General features: G+C 37.8%; 1 protein-coding gene across 3 annotated transcripts in view; it reads left to right on the top strand.

Annotated features, from left to right (window-relative positions):
• Window positions 1-20418, top strand: part of LOC127438765 (SH3 domain-binding protein 4-A-like) — a 46824-nt gene extending 26406 nt beyond the window's left edge. For all 3 annotated transcript variants that reach the window (XM_051694603.1, XM_051694602.1, XM_051694605.1), the window contains 2 exons: window positions 17697-17885; window positions 18766-20418. In XM_051694603.1, coding sequence (XP_051550563.1) covers window positions 17697-17885; window positions 18766-18990 — 414 coding nt within the window. In that variant the 3' untranslated portion in view covers window positions 18991-20418. The remainder of the gene's footprint in view (window positions 1-17696; window positions 17886-18765) is intronic.
• Window positions 20419-20927: the final 509 nt, after the last annotated feature.

The raw sequence follows: 20927 nt of genomic DNA, 5'->3' as shown, positions 1-20927 counted from the left end.
CTAATTATGCCCAATGGTTGTCAGCCTGGTGACATTTTGAGCTGCTCAGACAGTAAAACAGAAGAATTATAGAAGTAGTTTAAGCTAATATGCCTCTTTATTGTGATTTAGCTATTTTGTGTGCTGCTGCCTCAGTACCTTTTCTTACAGTTAGCATTCTATGCACATACAAATGGGCTTAGCCTAAAAGCACACTGCAAAAAATGATTTTCATAAATAGCATTTGTCTTGTTTCCCAGTAAAACTATACAAACATCCCTAAAACAAGATACAGTTAAATGAGAAGTAAATTTGTGCAAGATAATAAGACTTGTTTTCAAAGAATAGGCTATATCTTGAATTAAGTTTATTGTCTGTTTTTCTCAAATACTCTGTTAATTTTCCATTGGGACATTTCTTAAAACTAGAATGAAAAACTATTTAAAACAGGAGGTTATATGCAAAAATATTTAATTCAAGATATATTGATCATTCAATTTTGTTTCTCCAAGCAAATGTATTTTGTTTTAAGGATGTTTAGATAATTTTACTAGGAAACAAGACAAAAATACTGATTAAGATTTTATATATATATATATATATGTATGACTTTTCTTATAAGTGGGACTCTATTAAGTCATAAATGGCAGCTTGCCACCCTTACTCAGCAAGCTGTACATTATGTTTCAAAAGCTTGTATGCTAGAAGCTTGGCTAGACCTGGAAGCTTTCAAAGAGTGTAAGAGCTTGGCAGCTGCCTCAGCCATATGTAAACACTCCTAAAATAAAGCTATACAGCCTGGGGCACATTTTGAGGCCACCAGGCTGGTATAAAAACTAAGCCATTTTAATTTATTTGTGCTTGGTTTAAATATTTGGAGTGTACAGAACCACAGTTATCACCAACTAACACTCAGCCACCTGCTTGGGATTTGGACAGCTTCTTTGTGTAAATGTCAGTCACAAAAGTCAAAGCGCACCAGTGTAAGATAGCATGTTTATGTTTGTTTGTGCTTTGATGTCACTTGTAGCTATCAGTGGAATAACTTGTCTCTGGCTATTTTTAAAATGGCGTAAATTTGGTCTCAAATCGACCCTTCACTAAGCCGCGCCTTAAAAACGTTACTGACCTTAGCAATGTTGCCATCATCCATATTCTAATTCTTTGCTGTTTTTAATCACATTTCTGCATAATTTACTGAAATTAAGTAAATAAAATACAAAATATTTTTTTAGAATTAGAGATTATAACTAGTGTGTGAAACTTGAATGTAGTAACTGAAGCCACTTCCGTTTATTTTTGCGTTATAAAAAAACGAGATTCTGCTGTTTTATAATGCATGCTGGCAATATACATTATATCATCATATTGTTAGCATTCATTAGTCTATTATTATCCCTACAACAAAGACTGCCCTCTACCTAGCGAGTAAATCACTCGCATATGCAACTAAATTTCACGCTATGCGACTAAAATATGTCTGTTATTAGCCATTAGCGAGTAAATATTAACAATTCACTCGCCAGTGAAAGAGTTGTGTAGCGTCAAAGCACCGAGACACTTTTACTGAATAAAAAGTAGGCAATAAAGAAGCTGGATTCAGCCTTGTCTTTCCCTGCATGCTGTGGATCATGAGCGTGCAGAAAAACGCATTTGTTCCTCATTCAGTTGAACCAGAGACTATTTAGCAGAGACGGGCCACTTCTATTTAAATCAATGGGAGAAATTGGAACGCCCAACCAAGAAGCTCTCACGCCCAACGGTCAACGGATGTAGAAATGAAGTCCCGCCTTACAGCTAAAAGAGCCAAACACCTTTTAGATACAGACATCGCCTGTCAATCAGTTCACTAATGTGCATGCGCATACGCATTAGCTATACAAGCCGGGAAAATTGCGTGTTTTTGCGTAATATGAGATCAAGAAGCACAATTTATGATTCCAATTTTATCAGATTTTATTGCTGATGTGAAATATTTTTCTTGATCTTAATCTTGACCGACAGTCAACCTGTGGGTGCCCTTCAAGGGAGGCACGAGAAAAATAATTTGAACTGCTTTGAATTGCAGTTAAAGTCAGAAGTTTAAATACACCTTAGCCAAATAAACATAAACTCAGTTTTTCACAATTCCTGACATTTAATTGTAGAAAACTTTCCCTGTCTTAGGTCAGTTAGGATCACTATTTTATGAATGTGAAATGTCAGAATAATAGTAGAGAGAATGATTTATTTCAGCTTTTATTTCTTTCATCACATTCCCAGTGGGTCAGAAGTTTACATACACTTCCATAGTATTTGGTAACATTTCCTTTAAGTTTTTTAACTTAGGTCAACCATTTTAGGTAGCCTTCCACAAGCTTCTGGAATTTTGGCCCATTCCTTCAGACAGAACTGGTGTAACTGAGTCAGGTTTGTAGGCCTCCTTGCTCGCACATGCTTTTTCAGTTCTGCCCACGATATAATATATATCGGATTGAGGCCAGGGCTTTGTAATGGCCACTCCAATACCTTGACTTTGTTGTCCTCAAGCCATTTTACCACAACTTTGGAGGTATGCTTGGGGTCATTGTCCATTTGGAAGACCCATTTGAGACCGAGCTTTAACTTCCTGGCTGATGTCTTGAGATACTGCTTCAATATGTCCACATCATTTTCCTTCCTCATGGTGCCATCTATTTTGTGAAGTTAACCAGTCCCTCCTGCAGCAAAGCAACCCCACGACATGATGCTGCCACCCCCATGCTTCACGGTTGGGATGGTGTTCTTCGGCTTACAAGCCTCACCCTTTTTCCTCCAAACATAACGATGGTCATTATGGCAAAACAGTTAAATTTTTGTTTCATCAGACCAGAGGACACATCTCCAAAAAATAAGATCTTTGTCCCCATGTGCACTTGCAAACTGTAGTCCGGCTTTAGTATGGCGGTTTTGGAGCAGTGGCTTTTTCCTTGCTGAGCAGCCTTTCAGGTTATGTTGATATAGGACTCGTTTTACTGTGGATATAGATACTTGTCTACCTTATTCCTCCAGCATCTTCACAAGGTCCTTTGCTGTTGTTCTGGGATTGATTTGAACTTTTCACACCAAACTACGTTAATCTCTAGGATACAGAATGCATCTCCTTCCTGAGCAGTCTGATGGCTGTGTGGTCCCATGGTGTTTATACTTGCATATTATTGTTTGTAAAGATGAACGTGGTACCTTCAGGCATTTGGAAATTGCTCCCAAGAATGAACCAGACTTGTGGAGGTCTACAATTTTTTTTCTGAGGTCTTGGCTGATTTCTTTTGATTTTCCTTTGATGTCAAGCAAAGAGGCACTGAGTTTGAAGGTAGTCCTTAAAATACATTCACAGGTACACCTCCAATTGACTCCAATTAGCCTATCGGAAGCTAATTGGCTAATTACCTAAAGGCTTGACATCATTTTCTGGAATTTTCCAAGCTGCTTAAAGGCACAGTTATCTTAATGAATTTAAACTTCTGACCCACTGGAACTGTGATATAGTCAATTAAAAGTGAAACAATCTGTCTGTAAACAATTGTTGTAAAAATTACTCGTGTCATGCACAAAGTAGATGTCCTAAACGACTTGCCAAAACAATAGTTTGCTTATATTAAATCTGCGGAGTGGTTAAAAAATGAGTTTTAATGACTTTAACCTAAGTGTATGTAAACTTCTGACTTCAACTCTATATACAATAATTTGACAAGTTCAATGTCATTTGATTTTAAACCATTTAAAAATCAAGGCACCCCAAAGAGGCTATTTAAACGCAGCAGTTTAACTCCACGCACATGACATGGAAATGCGAACCAGCACGGGCAGAGCGTTTTTGTTTGATTTTAATGTGAGATTTTATCATTTTAAGACCTATGTATTGTGCTATTTAGGCTTATAGCTCACTGTGCTGCTATTTTGAGTTGCGTTTGAGGAAATTCCAGTGCAATAAACATTCTTTATTCCCGCGTACTGACTCCCAACTAAACCCGAATAACCGAACAAGATGACTGGTGCATGCATTAAAATCTAATTGGTGTGTGGACTGTTAAAAAAAATGAAGATTAGAAATGAGGCTTATAGATTATATATTTAGAAATAAGGCTTTCATAATAAAACCTCATTGCCTCTGATACAGAAAAGCTGCACCCCCATGAGAGAAAATAGAAAGCTCCCACACAAGGCATTCGTAATGTGTCTGATGAACTTGAGCGTGAACAGCAGGTAAAAGTCAAAGTGCCAACTGTCATTTAATGCAGGTGGGGCTCACTGATCTGAATTAAATTACATTTGAAGCCAGAACTGAAGCGTGCCTTGTTGCTTTTGTACCCTGATGTAATTAACATTAAGCCTTACTTTTTTTTTTTTTTCTGTTTCTCATCACAAAAAAACATTCAGTGCTATTAACAAAAGATTCGGGGCTTCAGCACTATCAGCCAGGGTCTAGCTACACTGCTGTTTTAGTTATGTAGAAATAATTTGATTCTTAAAATATGGTTTTAATTATTTATTTAGAATGTGAAATTTGTACATTTTTAAAAAGCTAAAATGTGATTAAAATAATAAGGCAAAATATATAATGTACAATATTGCATACTATATAGCGTGAAGTCATATACAGGTGCATCTCAGTAAATTAGAATGTCGTGGAAAAGTTTAATTTCAGTAATACAACTCAAATTGTGAAACTCGTGTATTAAATAAATTCAGTGCACACAGACTAAAGTAGTTTAAGTCTTTGGTTCTTTTAATTGTGATGATTTTCGCTCACATTTAACAAAAACCCACCAATTCACTATCTCAAAAAATTAGAATACATCATAAGACCAATAAAAAAAACATTTTTAGTGAAATGTTGGCCTTCTGGAAAGTATGTTCATTTACTGTATATGTACTCAATACTTGGTAGGGGCTACTTTTGCTTTAATTACTGCCTCAATTCGGCATGGCATGGAGGTGATCAGTTTGTGGCACTGCTGAGGTGGTATGGAAGCCCAGGTTTCTTTGACAGTGGCCTTCAGCTCATCTGCATTTTTTGGTCTCTTGTTTCTCATTTTCCTCTTGACAATACCCCATAGATTCTCTATGGGGTTCAGGTCTGGTGAGTTTGCTGGCCAGTCAAGCACACCAACACCATGGTCATTTAACCAACTTTTGGTGCATTTGGCAGTGTGGGCAGGTGCCAAATCCTGCTGGAAAATGAAATCAGCATCTTTAAAAAGCTGGTCAGCAGAAGGAAGCCTGAAGTGCTCCAAAATGTCTTGGTAAACGGGTGCAGTGACTTTGGTTTTCAAAAAACACAATGGACCAACACCAGCAGATGACATTGCACCCCAAATCATCACAGACAGTGGAAACTTAACACTGGACTTCAAGCATCTTGGGCTATGAGCTTCTCCACCCTTCCTCCAGACTCTAGGACCTTGGTTTCCAAATGAAATACAAAACTTGCTCTCATCTGAAAAGAGGACTTTGGACCACTGGGCAACAGTCCAGTTCTTCTTCTCCTTAGCCCAGGTAAGACGCCTCTGACGTTGTCTGTGGTTCAGGAGTGGCTTAACAAGAGGAATACGACAACTGTAGCCAAATTCCTTGACATGTCTGTGTGTGGTGGCTCTTGATGCCTTGACCCCAGCCTCAGTCCATTTCTTGTGAAGTTCATCCAAATTCTTGAATCGATTTTGCTTGACAATCCTCATAAGGCTGTGGTTCTCTCGGTTGGTTGTGCATCTTTTTCTTCCACACTTTTTCCTTCCACTCAACTTTCTGTTAACATGCTTGGATACAGCACTCTGTGAACAGCCAGCTTCTTTGGCAATGAATGTTTGTGGCTTACCCTCCTTGTGAAGGGTATCAATGATTGTCTTCTGGACAACTGTCAGATCAGCAGTCTTCCCCATGATTGTGTAGCCTATGGAACCAAACTGAGAGACCATTTTGAAGGCTCAGGAAACCTTTGCAGGTGTTTTGAGTTGATTAGCTGATTGGCATGTCACCATATTCTAATTTTTTGAGATAGTGAATTGGTGGGTTTTTGTTAAATGTGAGCCAAAATCATCACAATTAAAAGAACCAAAGACTTAAACTACTTCAGTCTGTGTGCATTGAATTTATTTAATACACGAGTTTCACAATTTGAGTTGAATTACTGAAATAAATGAACTTTTCCATGACATTCTAGTTTATTGAGATGCACCTGTATATGAAGAGGCCCACTTTCTCGGTTTGCTTAATATCTTCTTCATTTGCATTACGCTACATCAAAAGTCTGGTGAGTAAAAACAAAAATTTACTAGCCAATGTGATTATTTCTCCAACATGACCGTAGATGGTTGAAAGGTCAAGCTGGTCTTGTCGATAGAGGTCATTCATTTCAGAAGGTTCTTGTTTTTTTTGGCGCAGTGAACTCTGTCATCAAACATTTTCCGTAAGTTATTTCCCTAATCCTCCAGATGAGGAAACACCTTTAGCTCAAGGCTCTCAGTCAAGACTTTTGTGCTGCCAATGGTGTATCTTGTCAGGTGTAATCTATCTGAAAACCAGGTAAGGGTAGGATGCCAAAGAGAACCTGGCTAAATCCAGCAGCCATGACTCATTTCTACGGCATGTTGGATGGTGTGATGTATTGCTTGTTAAACACCTGAGGTGCAATCACATCATTCCCTGAAATGGAAGTTAATGGGACAGAGTTAGCTAGACTGAAATGCAAACATGCAAAGATTAAGCTCTGTCTGGAATGATTAAAGGCATTTTCAGTGTCCAGTACAAGTTAATGGACTAGTTTACTCAAAAAAAGAAAATTCTGACATCATTTACTCACCATCACCGTTTGTTGTTCCAAACCCGTAAGACTTTCTTTTTTTCTATTGAACTTTATTCAGTTTCAGTAGCTTTCCTGGCCACACTTTTCCACATTTTGCACTCCAAAATGACAAAAAAAGCACCATAAAATGATCATAAAAGCAGTCCATTTGACTTGTGCACTGTATTTAAAGTCTTCAGAAGCCATAGGATAGCTTTGTGTGAGGAACAGTCTGAAATTTATGTCACTATTTGCTGATAATATTCCAAATAGGCCTAATAAAAAGGTTTTAACTGAATAATTCAAGTGCTTTAAAGGAATGTTTCAGGTTCAATACAAGTTAAGCTCAATCGACAGAATTTGTGGCATAATGTTAATTACCACCAAAATAATTTCGACTCTACCCTTGTTTATTTAACAACAAAAAAGCAAAAATCATGGTTACAGTAAAGCACTCACAATGGAAGTGAATGGACCCATTGTCCATTTGGAAGACCCAAATGAGTTAATAAAAAAAATAGAATGTCTTGTATAATATGCCAGCTAAAATGCAGAACAAATCTGATATTATGTATTCTCTCTGAGAGGTAAAAGCCTTTCAACTGGAGAATAAAACTGGGCTCATTATGCTTGTCACAAGAGGAATAGAAAATCTTTGCTGGGTTCATTTTATTCAGTTTTACAACTAAGAAAGTAAATCTTTTGTCTTCCTCCCACTCTTCAGCTTGCCTTCCCCCCTGCTGTTGCCTTTCTCTTCTCTCTCCATCTCTTTCTCATCATCTCTTTCTAAACTAGTATAATACAGGGAGGCAAAGCACATATCTAAACTGTAGAATAAGAGATGAGTGCTGCCACAGTTCTGAAGCTCACAGGTCAATTCCAGCTGTCAATCATTGCTGTCAGGTTGTCTCCATAGAAAGTGGACAATAATGTGCTGAGGGTGAATGGTGTACCAATCTCATTTGAGAGACATGCATTCAGTCACTATTCTGTCACAGTTACTATTTTTTAGTGATTAGAATGGTTCCTGTTATACCTGAAATTGGTTTCTGTGCTGCTTCCAGGTCTAACTTAGGCAACCCTAAGGATCCGTTCATAGTGTTATAGCAAGTTCTGTCCAGAAACCGATGATTATTTCCCTATCAAACACAGTGTGTTCCCCTTACATTAGTGTATGGCTCCCATTTGGTTTATTTTTTGCATACACTAATTCTTAACCTCCTATAAATACTCTATGTAGGGTTTTTTCATATCCATAAATTAATGTAAACTTAGCTCTCCATTACAACATACTTTGGAAAAGGATTTGCAAACTTTTGATGCCTCTGCCCTGGCTGACAGCTAAATGATCAAGGGGCACTCCCCCCACCCCCAAAACATACAAATGCCCCACCAAAGATCGAATCTTAGTACCGGCCCTGAACATGACCAGCGGTTGTTATGAGCTGTAATTTGAGATAAGTCTGTTAGTAGGCTACAAGGTCCTGATAAGTCCTGTGTAGTCCTTGAGCTATTTGAAATAGGTTACCGGTTGCAAACATGGCTATACTGAGGTTCTGCATTCAATTTCTTTCTTTGTCTATGTTTAAAATAGCTTAGCACCATACTACTTTTATTATGTTTGCAGTATTTAGTACCTACTGTATGCACATTTTTTGTATCCAAAGAAACAACTATAATCAAGCCATTTGGCACTTTGTTTGTTTGACCAGCCCAAAATTGACCCAACCAGTGGTGTGAATTTGGTGCAGCATAATCTTTTTGTCCAAAACAACGGTATTTTCACTGGTTCTTGACGCAGTGTTAGCGGCTACTAGGCAGTTTATACCAATGTCTTTGTGCAGTATGGTTACGTTAACATAGAGGTCTGAGCTTTGCTCTATTTCAAACAGCATTGTCCATTCTTCTGGTATTTCTGATTCAGCAGACTAGCCTCATTAATATGGTCACATTTCAAACAGGTGGCCCCCTGGCCTCTGGAATGTTCTGTGTTCTAATTCCAGAACATTCCATTGTAGGGGCATTCCTGAATGATTCTGATCATGCCTGAGGTCCTGTCCTCCCAAGCTCATCCTTTTCCATCATTAACCTGGTGACTCATGAGGTTTTTTGGCCAAATTGCATGTGGTTGAAATACTTCTGTCCCATTCCGGCAGAGGACTTTATATTCCAATGTCTTTGAAATCTGGAAAAGAATTCGGAGTGTTAACTGTAGTTATGTTGTTTTTCAGCTCACCATAGAAGTTTTTCATGTCAGATTCTAATCAGAAAGACAAACAGGAGGCATGTTTCCATTGACACTTAGGGTGCTTTCACACTGGCAGTTTAGTTCGAAACACAGCATGGTTCGCCTGAAAAATTGGTAATGTGAAAGCTGTCATGCGGACCGGGGAGCGCACTGCGGTACCGAACCCGAGACTACCTGTAGGAGGTGGTCTGAGTTCGGTTGCAATGGAACTGTTTCGCGATTCGCGTGAATGTGAAAGCAACTCTGACTCGGGTGCACACTCATTCAGGAAGTAACGTAACCTACGCATGCGTTTTAGCCGATGACGACATCTATCTATCTATCTATCTATCTATCTATACACCTTATAAATACTATATATAAATACTATTATAGGTTATGAATATTGGGTATAATAGGAGATGACAGTGGCGATAACTTCACCTTGGACACGAGCGCGAGTAAGCGTGCGGTGTAAATAAAGATGCAAATTAATTCCTTGCAATCAGCTGTCTCCTCCAAAAACACCGTTTGCGAGCAGCAGCAAGCCGCCTTCCCCTGGACATCTGATGAGTTACGCAATGAAGCACACATCTACGTAGTTGTTGTTCACTCTGCTGTGCATAATGGCACCAAAAAAAATAACCCAAACCAAAGTTGTGTTCTCCATGCGTGTTTGTGATGATGTAAGATGAACGCAAATGGACCGGGGTTCGATAGAATCAATTGAGCGTGAAACCAGACCAAAGCTGCAGGGCGGTGGGGGGGGGTGCATCGGGAACAATCACACTCGGAATCGGACCGCAGCAATCGTGCCCAGTGTGAAAGCCCCCTTAATTGACCTCACATGTTCATTTTTCAAAATGAACATCCAATCGGTTATGCTTTCATGATATTTTACCTCATTTTTTGGGACTGACCACTCTTTATGATCTTGCCTGCAAAGCAAACACTAAGCTATAACAGTCCCCATTGTTTATGGAGTTCAGTCACCTTCTTTCAGGTCTGAGGCCACCAAGATGAAGAGACTCAGGAAGTGAATGCATTAAAACAAGTCTATACAGGGAGGGCCACCAAACCAACTCTGTAGACGGCTGACCCTGGACTGACTAGATGTGCTCAAACAACAAATAAATCTTCCATTTTAGAGCCAATTCTGTTCCCTGACTTAGAGGAAAGAACCATTGCAGACTGATTTATGGAGGGAATTGCTATCAAGCTTTCTTCCTGCTCTTTGACAAGCGCAAAGTAATGGATAGTACTTACAGTGCATTGCCTTTTATTATTTGCATTTAGTATGATTTTATTTTTACCCTGTTGTGCATTAGGGATGGGAATCATTAAGAATTTACAGATTCAAAGGACTGAAAAGTGTAGCTTCATTAGTCATAGTTTAAAGGGTAGTTGAATGCGTTGTTAGAAACAATAATGCATTTCTGTACATTTCCTGTGAATGTTCATGTGAGGCAAGTCTTCCAAGGATAATAAATTACAAGGCCATTTGGCAAGGAAGAAAATTACCTGGGGCTGTTTGGCTGTTCTAATTTTTCCAGCTAATGACTATGACATTTTGCCATCTCATCCCAAATGTCAGGAGTCAGCAGACCTCTTGGGTACTTTCAACAGCTCCAAACAAGAATCTTCTCTCTGGCCCAGAACACGGTGATGGTGTTTGCCTGGATTATCAGGCATGGATCAGGCAGCAATCAAATCAGAGTGTGCAGAAAGAAAGGGCAAGAGAAATGTGAGGGAATCTAGGGAAAAAACAGAATAGGTGGAAATTGTTTTTTCAGAAAAGCATTAGCGTATTCATGAGCCATCTGTACCCTGTGGATTGAGATAGAATCGCAACGAATTTCAGGCTGCCACCATCATGAATATAAATACTGTTTATACAAGTATTTTTACATTCCTCACAATCTCAATCAGTGTATTGTTTGTGTGGAATCACACAGACACATGTATTTGAGTCTCTAGAACCTAAAAGACTGTTCAGACCAAACACGTTCTTGCGCTAAACAAAGCAAGACGCGATGCAACAAAGAGAACCAACCTAAGGTGCGTCCCAAACCGCACACTTCTGCACTATTTTACGTCATTTTGAAGTGTAAGTTGTGCGAGTAGTATGTTTACACTGAAAATGTAATGCACATTATTATGAGGGAGCCGGCTCGTCATAATGGACCTCTCCCTGCTTTGGGGAGAGTTTTAATTGCAAGACAGGAGAAAAATATCTAATTTTATTAAATGCATCCACGAGACACAGCAGAATAAGTGTAATATCTGATATAATGTGGGCTGAAATAGCTGCAATGCCCACACACCATCAGTCTCCGCATACCTGGGAGCGCCCACTCTCAAAACTGTTCTGGCAGATTGTGAGGACCCACTTTGTCGGTCAGCTGTGGGTTAAACACTTACGAATGACAAGCGCTATGTTCAAAGAATTGTGTGCCAAGGTCGGACCTTTTAGTGGGCTAGTCACATCAAGCTATCGCACACTCATAACACATGCACGAATGGTCAAAACACGTCATCGTTTTGCGAATAAACCGTTTCCATTACCTTAATGCACATTTTAACTAATGCGAAACTCTAGAAAATCCACCTCCTCCTAGCGCATTAAATTCTAAGCGAATTTAGAAAGTTTATTCGCATATCAAGCATTTCCATTCAGGATTTCTTATGTGCAGTTTCAAAATGTGCATAAAAATAGTTGGATGGAAACCCACCTATTTAATTTTTACAAACTGACTTTTACGTGTCTTGTTCTGTTTTGTTGCAGTTTCCTCGTGAAATGAACACTAGAGGCACTAAAACAAGGGTGCGTTTTATTCACTTTCACAGCTGATTATGACTTTAACACTTATTTTTAGCACTATTAATCACACAATGCTATGTATTGATATCGATACATTTTTACTCTAACATATCATTTAAAATGATACATTTCAACGCTTATATTACTGACAGACCTACGATTACATACTTATTCCAATGTGATTAGCTCGCACGGTATCTCACCTGATAGAGTGTTGGACTTCAGACTCGAAGTCCGCGGTTCGAGCCCAGCCAAGCATGCAAGCTGACAAATGAGACGAAAGTGTCATAGAAGCATCGCAAAATGACATGGTTGCTTCAGAAAATTAGCTTTTCCATTTTTTTTTGGACACTATGGGTTTGGTTAAGGCGTTGGTTTAGGGTAAGTATGTCGTTTTGTTCACCTCTCATTTACTTTTTAAGAACACTATTAGTTAGGTTTAGGTTAACATTTTAGGTTAGGGAGGTACATTTTACTAATTAAAACCTCCATCTAATATTTATTTTTAAAACCTCTTCTATTTATTACACCATTTCACTCGCTTTTGGCGCCCCCCGCTGGACATTTCACTTGGAAACTGCAGCGAAACGTGTATAAGATCAGGCTGAATAGAACATAACACAGCTATCTCGAGACATGTTTTTAACTTGACGTGGCATCTAAACAACATGAGACGTTGAACAAAAGTCAATGACATAAAGCTAGTTTTTGTCCAGATCTATTAAATTATTAAAAATACATTACAAATGCAATTCACACAAAACAATTACAGTTCAAAGCCATTTTGATTTTTTTTTTTTTCTGCTGCATAAAGTCAGTGTTTACAAAAAAAGAAGAAAATAAAACACCACACATCTTATCGATTTTCAGCAGTTGTGTGGGAAAAACACAAGAAGTAATAGTAAAGTAAATAAACAAGATTTTTTTAAAAATACCTGACGAAGGTCACATAACTGAAACTTATTTATAAATTGGTTTTGGGCTTAAAGTTAAAAATATATAATGTGGCGTAACAATCCAAAGACACAAAATAAATCTTGAAATTTAAGAAAAATGGAATGTTGGCATGAATAGTGCAGACAAAACATTTTGATATTCTTGACTCAAAATAAATAAATTAATTTATACATTTACTCCTAGGTTTGAAAACTTTTTAAAATTAATGATTTAAGTTGTTTAAACTCTCATGTATTCAAAGTGCAGGTAAAGTATTGTAATGCGTTTTACTTGGTGGTTGCACCACATGACGTTTGACATGATGAAAGCATTGAAAATTGAAAATGCTTTACATTTTTTGTAAACTTGGCATGTGTGTTTTAAACTAAATTATTAAAATATTTAAAAATGTTATGACCACAGACACCTTTATTTGCCAATGACCCAAAAGTGAAACGCAGCGCAATGGTTAAAAAAACCATTCTAGCACATGTTAACTTAGGAAAACAATTGAAAAACAGTGCAAATGGACGCAAAAGCGTATTCCAAATTGTACCATATTCTACTGTTTTTCCCTTGAAGTCTACTTAATGTAAGTCAATATTTCTTACACCAAAAACAAAGGTTGTAACTTTTAAAAACTGTCATAACTTTACATTACTATTTTTCTCTGGCCCTTAATGAAAATGTGATGTAAGTCATTTAGTTTTAAATTTACAAATGCTTTTTGAGACTGTAAATTTCACCTCAAACACCTCAAACTTTTATGAGGCGCTCTGGACTTCAGTTGAAGCGATTCTTCCTTGTTCCGGAAGTTTCCACCTCCTTCACCCCAAAACACTTATATGCAGACAATGGCTCCCCATACAGCAATGAAATGGAAGTCATCAAATTTATATACCTGACAGGGAGATGTGGTGTGTACTACATTCTCATTATTGTAAATATCTTATCGTTTCGCTAAGAATCTCCCCCAGCTCCAGTTGCTCTTTTCTTTCCATCTTTCCTCAACGAGCATGAAGGAGAGAGGGGATTACCACTCCATTCTCTTGGACCCCTGGGGTCCCTTCCCATTCTAAACATGGCTGTGTTTGTGTGTGTGGCAGGAAACAGAGTCGGTCGGGCCCTTTGAAGGATTCAGTCATTCGCCTTTGGTGGCCACAGAGAGAAGATTATATGAAAAAGAGTGACAGAGAGATAATGTGAAGGGGAAAAACAGACATTCCTGACCTTGCAGTTCTCCCTTTTCAAATCCATTCTTCTATATGGCAAAGTGTGTGGGGGATGGGTTACTTAGCTGTTGTTTTCTAACAAAATTGCCCCTAGAAGTGAGCTTCATTTGACAAAACCTCCCTTAAATGGAAACATTTGGGGACGTCCTTAATTGGAAAATCAATTTGCTAATAAAATGTTTGTTTGTTTGTTTGTTTGTTTTATCCTAAAAAAATCTAAAGGTTATACTTTAGGGGTTGGATTATGGATTGGGTCTTTGGGTCTAGCTTAATTTAAAAAATAATAAAAAACAACAACAACAAAAATCAATAGAAATCTATGGTATGTCCTTACTTAAATTTTAAGTCAGCAGATTGCCTGAGCACTGAACGTGTCCAGACTCATTTTTCTAACCGTTCGTACTCTGAACACGCAGATTGCACATACGCCTGGAATTATTTGCAGTAACACTCACAGTTGAGCCGTTGTTGTCAGGAAGAAGTGCTAGAAGAAGACGTAATCACACATTCTCACATTTCACATTTTTAAATGGTTTAAAATAAAATTACATTGAACTTGTCTAATTATTGTACTAAATACGCACACCAGAGCAAAAGGGAAAAAAACACTCTTATCGTTCATAAAGTGCTGAAACGTTGCTCAGTGAAAAACAAACTGGAATCAAGTTTAATGGTTTAAAAGTCTGAAGTACTCTTCTTCAGAACACAGCACAATGAATAAAACACAACGCAGGTGTTTCAAGATGCGTTTATAAAAATGTAAGTCTTTTTAACTTTTACTCGGTGTCTAAAAATGTGGAAATCCTGCTCGAGGCACTAAAAGAAAAAAAAGTGAGGTTCAGCCAGCACAACAATCAAAGGCTTCCATCCAGCGCATGTCAGTATCACTGATCTATAATAGAAAAACAGTGCAGATGCACACAAAAGCATGTTAGAATAGTCCTAACTCACCCTATACTTGGAAAACTGACCCAAACCTGGCCAGAAAACCTGATGGTTTGTCGGAACTAGTCGACCTCGGGTCAGGTTGCAGACCTGTATTGTATGTTTAGAATAACCTAGTAGTGATATTGATATTCGAATAGTGGCGCATCTAACGGTAATCTGAATGTCGACTATCCATGCACATCCCTACCGTGCACATCAAGAGTGCGTATGTGAGGAGGTCTGGAGATACCTGCGTTTGTATAACTCGAGGCTTCTGTGGGACTAGAACCTGTGGTTTGGAGGTTGTTTACGCAACACGCTATCAGTAGCGCTAGAAGAAAATGGCAGTTTTTAAGTAATTTGGCTGAATTGGGTTGATTTCAGCAAACATGAACGTTCTAAAGCAACATGTCGATTTTATGTATGGTCAGGTTGTCGAGTTTGGGTTAGTCTGTAGTATTTGTAGTTACGTAGCTTTATATAGAAACAGTAGAAGTCTATGATGTGTCCTTATTCCAATTTTTTTTTACATTTCTGTTTTTCAGTCTGTTTTGTTTGTGTTCATGTCTGATTTCACTCAGTTTTTACTTAAAGACGGCATGAAATGAAAATTCACCCTATCTATTTTCTAAATGCATGTTATTGATCTCATTGTGAATGGTTCATCCATGCATTTTTTTATTTATTTTTTGACCTCGTAATCTTTAATCAAAATATAATAACTCGATCTTCCAGTGAAACGACAGACTTCTCTCTGGTGACGTATGCAAGACTTCTCCAATCATTTAGTCTGCTTAAACTCCTTTCTTATAAATACCACAACCTTGCGTTTAGTTGAACGAAGCGTCAATCGAATGTTGGTGAATATGGCAAGATGTATTTTCGACTGTTTTCTTTCAAAACTATCTTTCCTTAACCCAAACTTCCTTGGATATGGGTCAGCTGGCTTGAATTTACATTTCGAATGAGGAGGAATAACAGCGAATTTGCAATTGTGTTCGAGATATTTCACGGCTGAATTGCTGAGGTGATCACTAATGAATACAATGCTTTTGATGCCTCTGGAGTTTATTTATATTTTTGAATGCAGTTATCTTGGGATGCACAGCACGAGTAAGTGTTTTTTCCTTTATATTTAGTGTATTGTGATTTAAAACGTTAAAATATGGTCATCTTTTACTCACTCGTTTTTCAACAGCTATAGCCTCTTTGTAAGCAAAGACTGCGATGTGCTCGTGCGTTTATGTTGTCAGTTTGATAAAAATGTGTTGATCGCTGCTCAGTTTCACCGATAACCAGCTCTGACTCGAGCACCACGGTGGTAGGGGTGTGTGTGTCCACTGCAAACTCACATTCAGATCTGCCTCCATTCCGCTATGCAACGCCCATATTTTCTCAATCCAATCAACAACCAATGGATAAACCCAAATCCCCGCCCTACATTTTTTTCTTGTTCAATAAGCTGTTTCACTCGGAAATATGTCACAATACGGAAGTCAGTCGTAACTTCCGTTTCATTCTGCTTTAAATTCCTTCTAGCAACCTTTTATAGTGCATCTTTATCACAGCAGAATGTAATCTCAAGTGGTAAATGAAAAAATGGTACTAGAAAGATTTTCAGTCAGGTTATTTGCATGCCATTTTGCATGGGCTATTTGCAAGAGCCCTAGACATCATTTTATAGAAACTATCAAATTACTGTTCTAATGAAATCCTCTAATGGCTCACATTAGAATGTCATTATGAGGTATTATGGAAATGTTGTGCAAAATCAGGGGGCAGCAATAGTGTTAATGATGTTGCCAGGGAAATGTTCTGTATTAATGATTAAACAAATTAAATGACACATACATTAATTTAACACACCAAGTATACAATAAACAAATTGTTGAACCAACATTATGTGCAGTTATAATCAAGCTACAGCTGTTTTTTTCATAGTCTAGCTATAGTCTTCATCTGTCTGTCCAAGTATACATGACACAATGAGAAATCGAATATTTGATTGAAGGACGATAAAAACGGCAGGTTAAATACACGTTGCGCATTACCTCTGTCTTTTGGAATGCGCACAACGCCAAGGCCAATTGTGGTCTGATTAATGTGCATACATGCTGAACAAAGCCGAGCTACAATCGCATTATCTACACCTGCTTGTCTTGAACTGTAATTGCGCAATCAGTGGACAAATTCTTTTTATTTTTATTTTTTTTGCTGGAAACTTGTCGCATCGCAGCTGGTGTGATGCCAAATTTTCGTAATTTTCTGAAAAATGTTGAATTGAATGAATTGTTCGGCATCTGGACAGTACAAAAATTGACAGAACCTCTGAATAAATGAACAGATCATTGCAGTCTAATATTTTAGACTCTTTGCTCAGTGTGAAAAAGTTTGAAGACTTGCATTTTTTTTCTTTTTCAGTTAATTTTGTATGTTTGTAAATACTTTGTAAACTCATTCTAGACTTTTATGTGATCCATTCTTTTCATTATGAGTGTTCAAGAACACATTTTATCCAATCTTAAGTGGTGAGCTGGTCTGAAGGCCTGGATAAACTGGTTATTCTGGTCTGTTTTGGTGGTGTTAGAGGGATTTTGGGCACTTGTCAGGCTGGGAGACTAGCTGGCCGACCAGCTAAACTAGCTTAAAACCAGCGAAAACCCACAAACCACCTCACGCTTTAAGCTTCTTTTTTCAGCAGGGAGGGCTGTTTTATGGCCCGTGGATACTAAACTAATATCGTGTTTCTCTCTGTCTCACTTTCTCACCCAGGCACTGTTGAAAATGGATTGTCAGGGTTTGGTGGCACGGCTCATTATGGACTTTGTGTTGCTGACGACAGCAGTGGAGGTGGCCCCTCGCTGGAGAGAGCTCGCCGAAAAACTCGCCCATGTATCCAGGCAACAAATGGAGGCTTACGAAGCTCCACACAGGGATAAAACTGGGGTGGTGGACAGTGAGGTGAGGACACATTCACAAAACATCCCTTTCAATGCAATTTACAGTAAGAACAATATGGAAGGGTACTGTTCACATTTGTGAATTACACAACTTTCTCACAAGATATGAACATTTATAACTGTTTAGGGTCCAAAATTATCAATGCTGGAATGATGGTCACTGGCAGGTAAATTGAGAACATTTTCAATTGAAAATTTTGTATTCATTTAATGGCCAAACTGGTTCAAACTGACAAAGTCTACGGTAACTTAGATAACCACTCTGTACAATTGTGGTGAGAAGAAAATCATCTCAGAATGCTATTCTGATATGTGGGTTGGTGCTGTTTTGGTGGCACGAGGGGGACCAACACAGTATTAGGCAGGTAGTTTTAATGTTGTGGCTGATCGGTGTGTGTGTATGTATGTATGTGTATGTATATATATATATATATATATATATATATTGTACCTATGTTAGTGAGAATTTTATTTGTTTTCCTTGCATATTTGTGAGAAACAGCACAGGTTATTTTCACTTGAAAAAAAAGTTTGTGAAACTCTTCTTGTCACAAATACATGAAGATTGTGATTTTATTCATTTTGGTGATTTAATGTGAGGAATATTCCCAATTTGTGTAGCTACATGGAATTCTTGAGGGAAAATTCCATGAATATAAATGAATTTAAATATACTGTATTGTCCCTTAAAATAAATTTTTAAATTGACGCATTTTAGTAAGCAGCTCAATAGGCGTTTTGTCTTTGCTTTTGGTGCTTTAGTGTTCATTTTGGACCATGTAACCTCTCAATAATTTTTGACTATTTGTCAGACTTGTAACCTGTTTAGAATAACCATTGTTAGGATAATCCCATAACCATTGTTTACCTCATTGTTTCAGGCCATGTGGAAACCAGCCTATGACTTCCTGTTGACATGGGCTGCTCAGATCGGGGACAGTTACCGTGACGTCATCCACGAACTGCACATGGGTCTGGACCGAATGAAGAACCCCATCACCAAACGCTGGAAACACCTCACTGGCACGCTTATCCTTGTTAATTGCCTCGATATGCTCAGAAGCTCTGCCTTCTGCCCTGCCCCTCAGGATGACTTTGCAATCTAGCCCCGCCCCCTCAGAACTGTGACCCCACCCCTCAGCCCAGCAATCCACAGAATCTTATAAATTCTGTTTCAGTATTCAATGTCACCTAAAAAGACTTTGCTGAGCTTTGATTTAAAAGGTACAGTCTTTTCTAAGTTACCGCCAGCTGTGAGTTTACCTCAGTTCAATTGCCGCGAGGACTTCCTGCACCCGACCAAGCCCATATAAGGACATGTGCTAAGCCAATCAAGCAAAAACTCAGTGTTTTAAGTGTAGCTATTTTTTGAGATTCCTAAAAGCATTTTTATCAGTCTTGTTCTTTGCGATTATCTATATTTTTTATATCGGGTGGCACAATGGACATTTTTACAATCGCTTTAATGTTTTTCAAACAATTGTTTGTTTGTTTGTTTGTTTTTTCAGAAAAAAGATAATCATATCTTTGTTCATCACTGAAAATTGTCTATTTTGTCAAGTCACATTTACCCTATTTTGACCATACTGAATTTCGTTGCCAAACGATAAACACAAGCCTTCCTCATGTACGGTTTATCATTCCACTGATATGTTGCTTGAGAGTCAGATTTAATTGGTTGGTTTATAAAAGAATGACAACACAGATTTGCCTTAGAAACACCACAAACTGGTTTTGGGGCCAGATTATCTGTTTGGCCGATGACTGGAGTGTTGGGGAAACCTGTTCGAAAACAGTCTTTTATGTCTTCAACATATTTGCAACTTCGTTTGGTGTCGCTAATGGCACAGAAATTACACTTTAAAGCTTTAGCAAAATTTGCGGAGTTCGCATTACCATATACTTTAGGTGTTAAATCGCAGTGTTTCTTTTTTGATCAGTTTTCAATTGTGTCATTTTTACTCAGTGTTTTTGTTTAATCCATGAGAAATTAATGCAGTCAGATAAATAAATGTATAGACCATTATGTGATTTTATTTACAATGACAAAGATTTGTTGATTTGTTTTGGTGTGTTCTACATTAAAAAAAATGTGTACTTAAGCTGATATATAATTTTTCGATATTTAGAATTTTTTATGTTCTTGTAAAGCTGTTTGTTTCTTTGTTTGTTTGTTTGTTTGTTTGTTTGTTTTAAATAATAATCTGTTCTTTTTCTTCTTACTGTAAGTACATTTAAAGTCCAGTACTTGTCATGTATTCTTTTTTTGCTGTTTTTTTCTTTTTTCTTTTTTTAACAGCATTAGCATTTTGGGAAAAAAGGAATGTATATATTTTATATATATTCTGTGATTAGAGTTATGTCAGATGGGATGAATGTTTTGGTGTTAGATCTTCGAGATGTTTCACATAAACTGTTTGAAAAGTCTGAATAGGCATAATTCACACATTGTCTTAGTTGCCGCCAAATGTTTAGAAAGAAAATGATTTAAACATGCTGTCCCATGTTGTTCCCATGGATTCAATAAAGCAGCTGTAAATGTATAGAACTTTATGCCTATATGTTTTTACAGATAACAGTATTATGAAAACAGAATTTTACTTTTTGGATGAACTATTCCTTTTCTATTCCTGTCTGTGGACCAGTGTGCTACAGACTTTGTCTTACTTCAGTCTGACTGCCACAAGCAGCTTTTTGCATCCCTTAGCACTTCAATAGAGCTGACTGTGAAAAATCAATTTACACTATATTTAAATTGCTAAATGAATTACAAGCTTGCAGAAAGAAGTCAAATGGGCACTATAAAATCAAGCAGTTTTATTACAGTCATAATTAAAGAAGAAGAAAGGCACAATTACTAAATCCGATTAAGCCATAAAAGCAGCACAAATAGCTGGAGATGCATCAAATTCACTGCAGCATACACTGTAACCTCTAATAAATAATCAACCCGAAAGGCGTTTGTCACCGTAGCAAATATTAAGGTCCTTTCGCAGGTGTTGATGTGAGTGCAGGTGGCTCTAATGTGTTTTGGCTGATTTTT

Source organism: Myxocyprinus asiaticus, chromosome 50 (assembly GCF_019703515.2).
Source record: "Myxocyprinus asiaticus isolate MX2 ecotype Aquarium Trade chromosome 50, UBuf_Myxa_2, whole genome shotgun sequence".
NCBI lineage: Eukaryota > Metazoa > Chordata > Actinopteri > Cypriniformes > Catostomidae > Myxocyprinus > Myxocyprinus asiaticus.
Note: the sequence above shows the minus strand (reverse complement) of the source record. Positions and strands in the feature narration are given on the sequence as shown.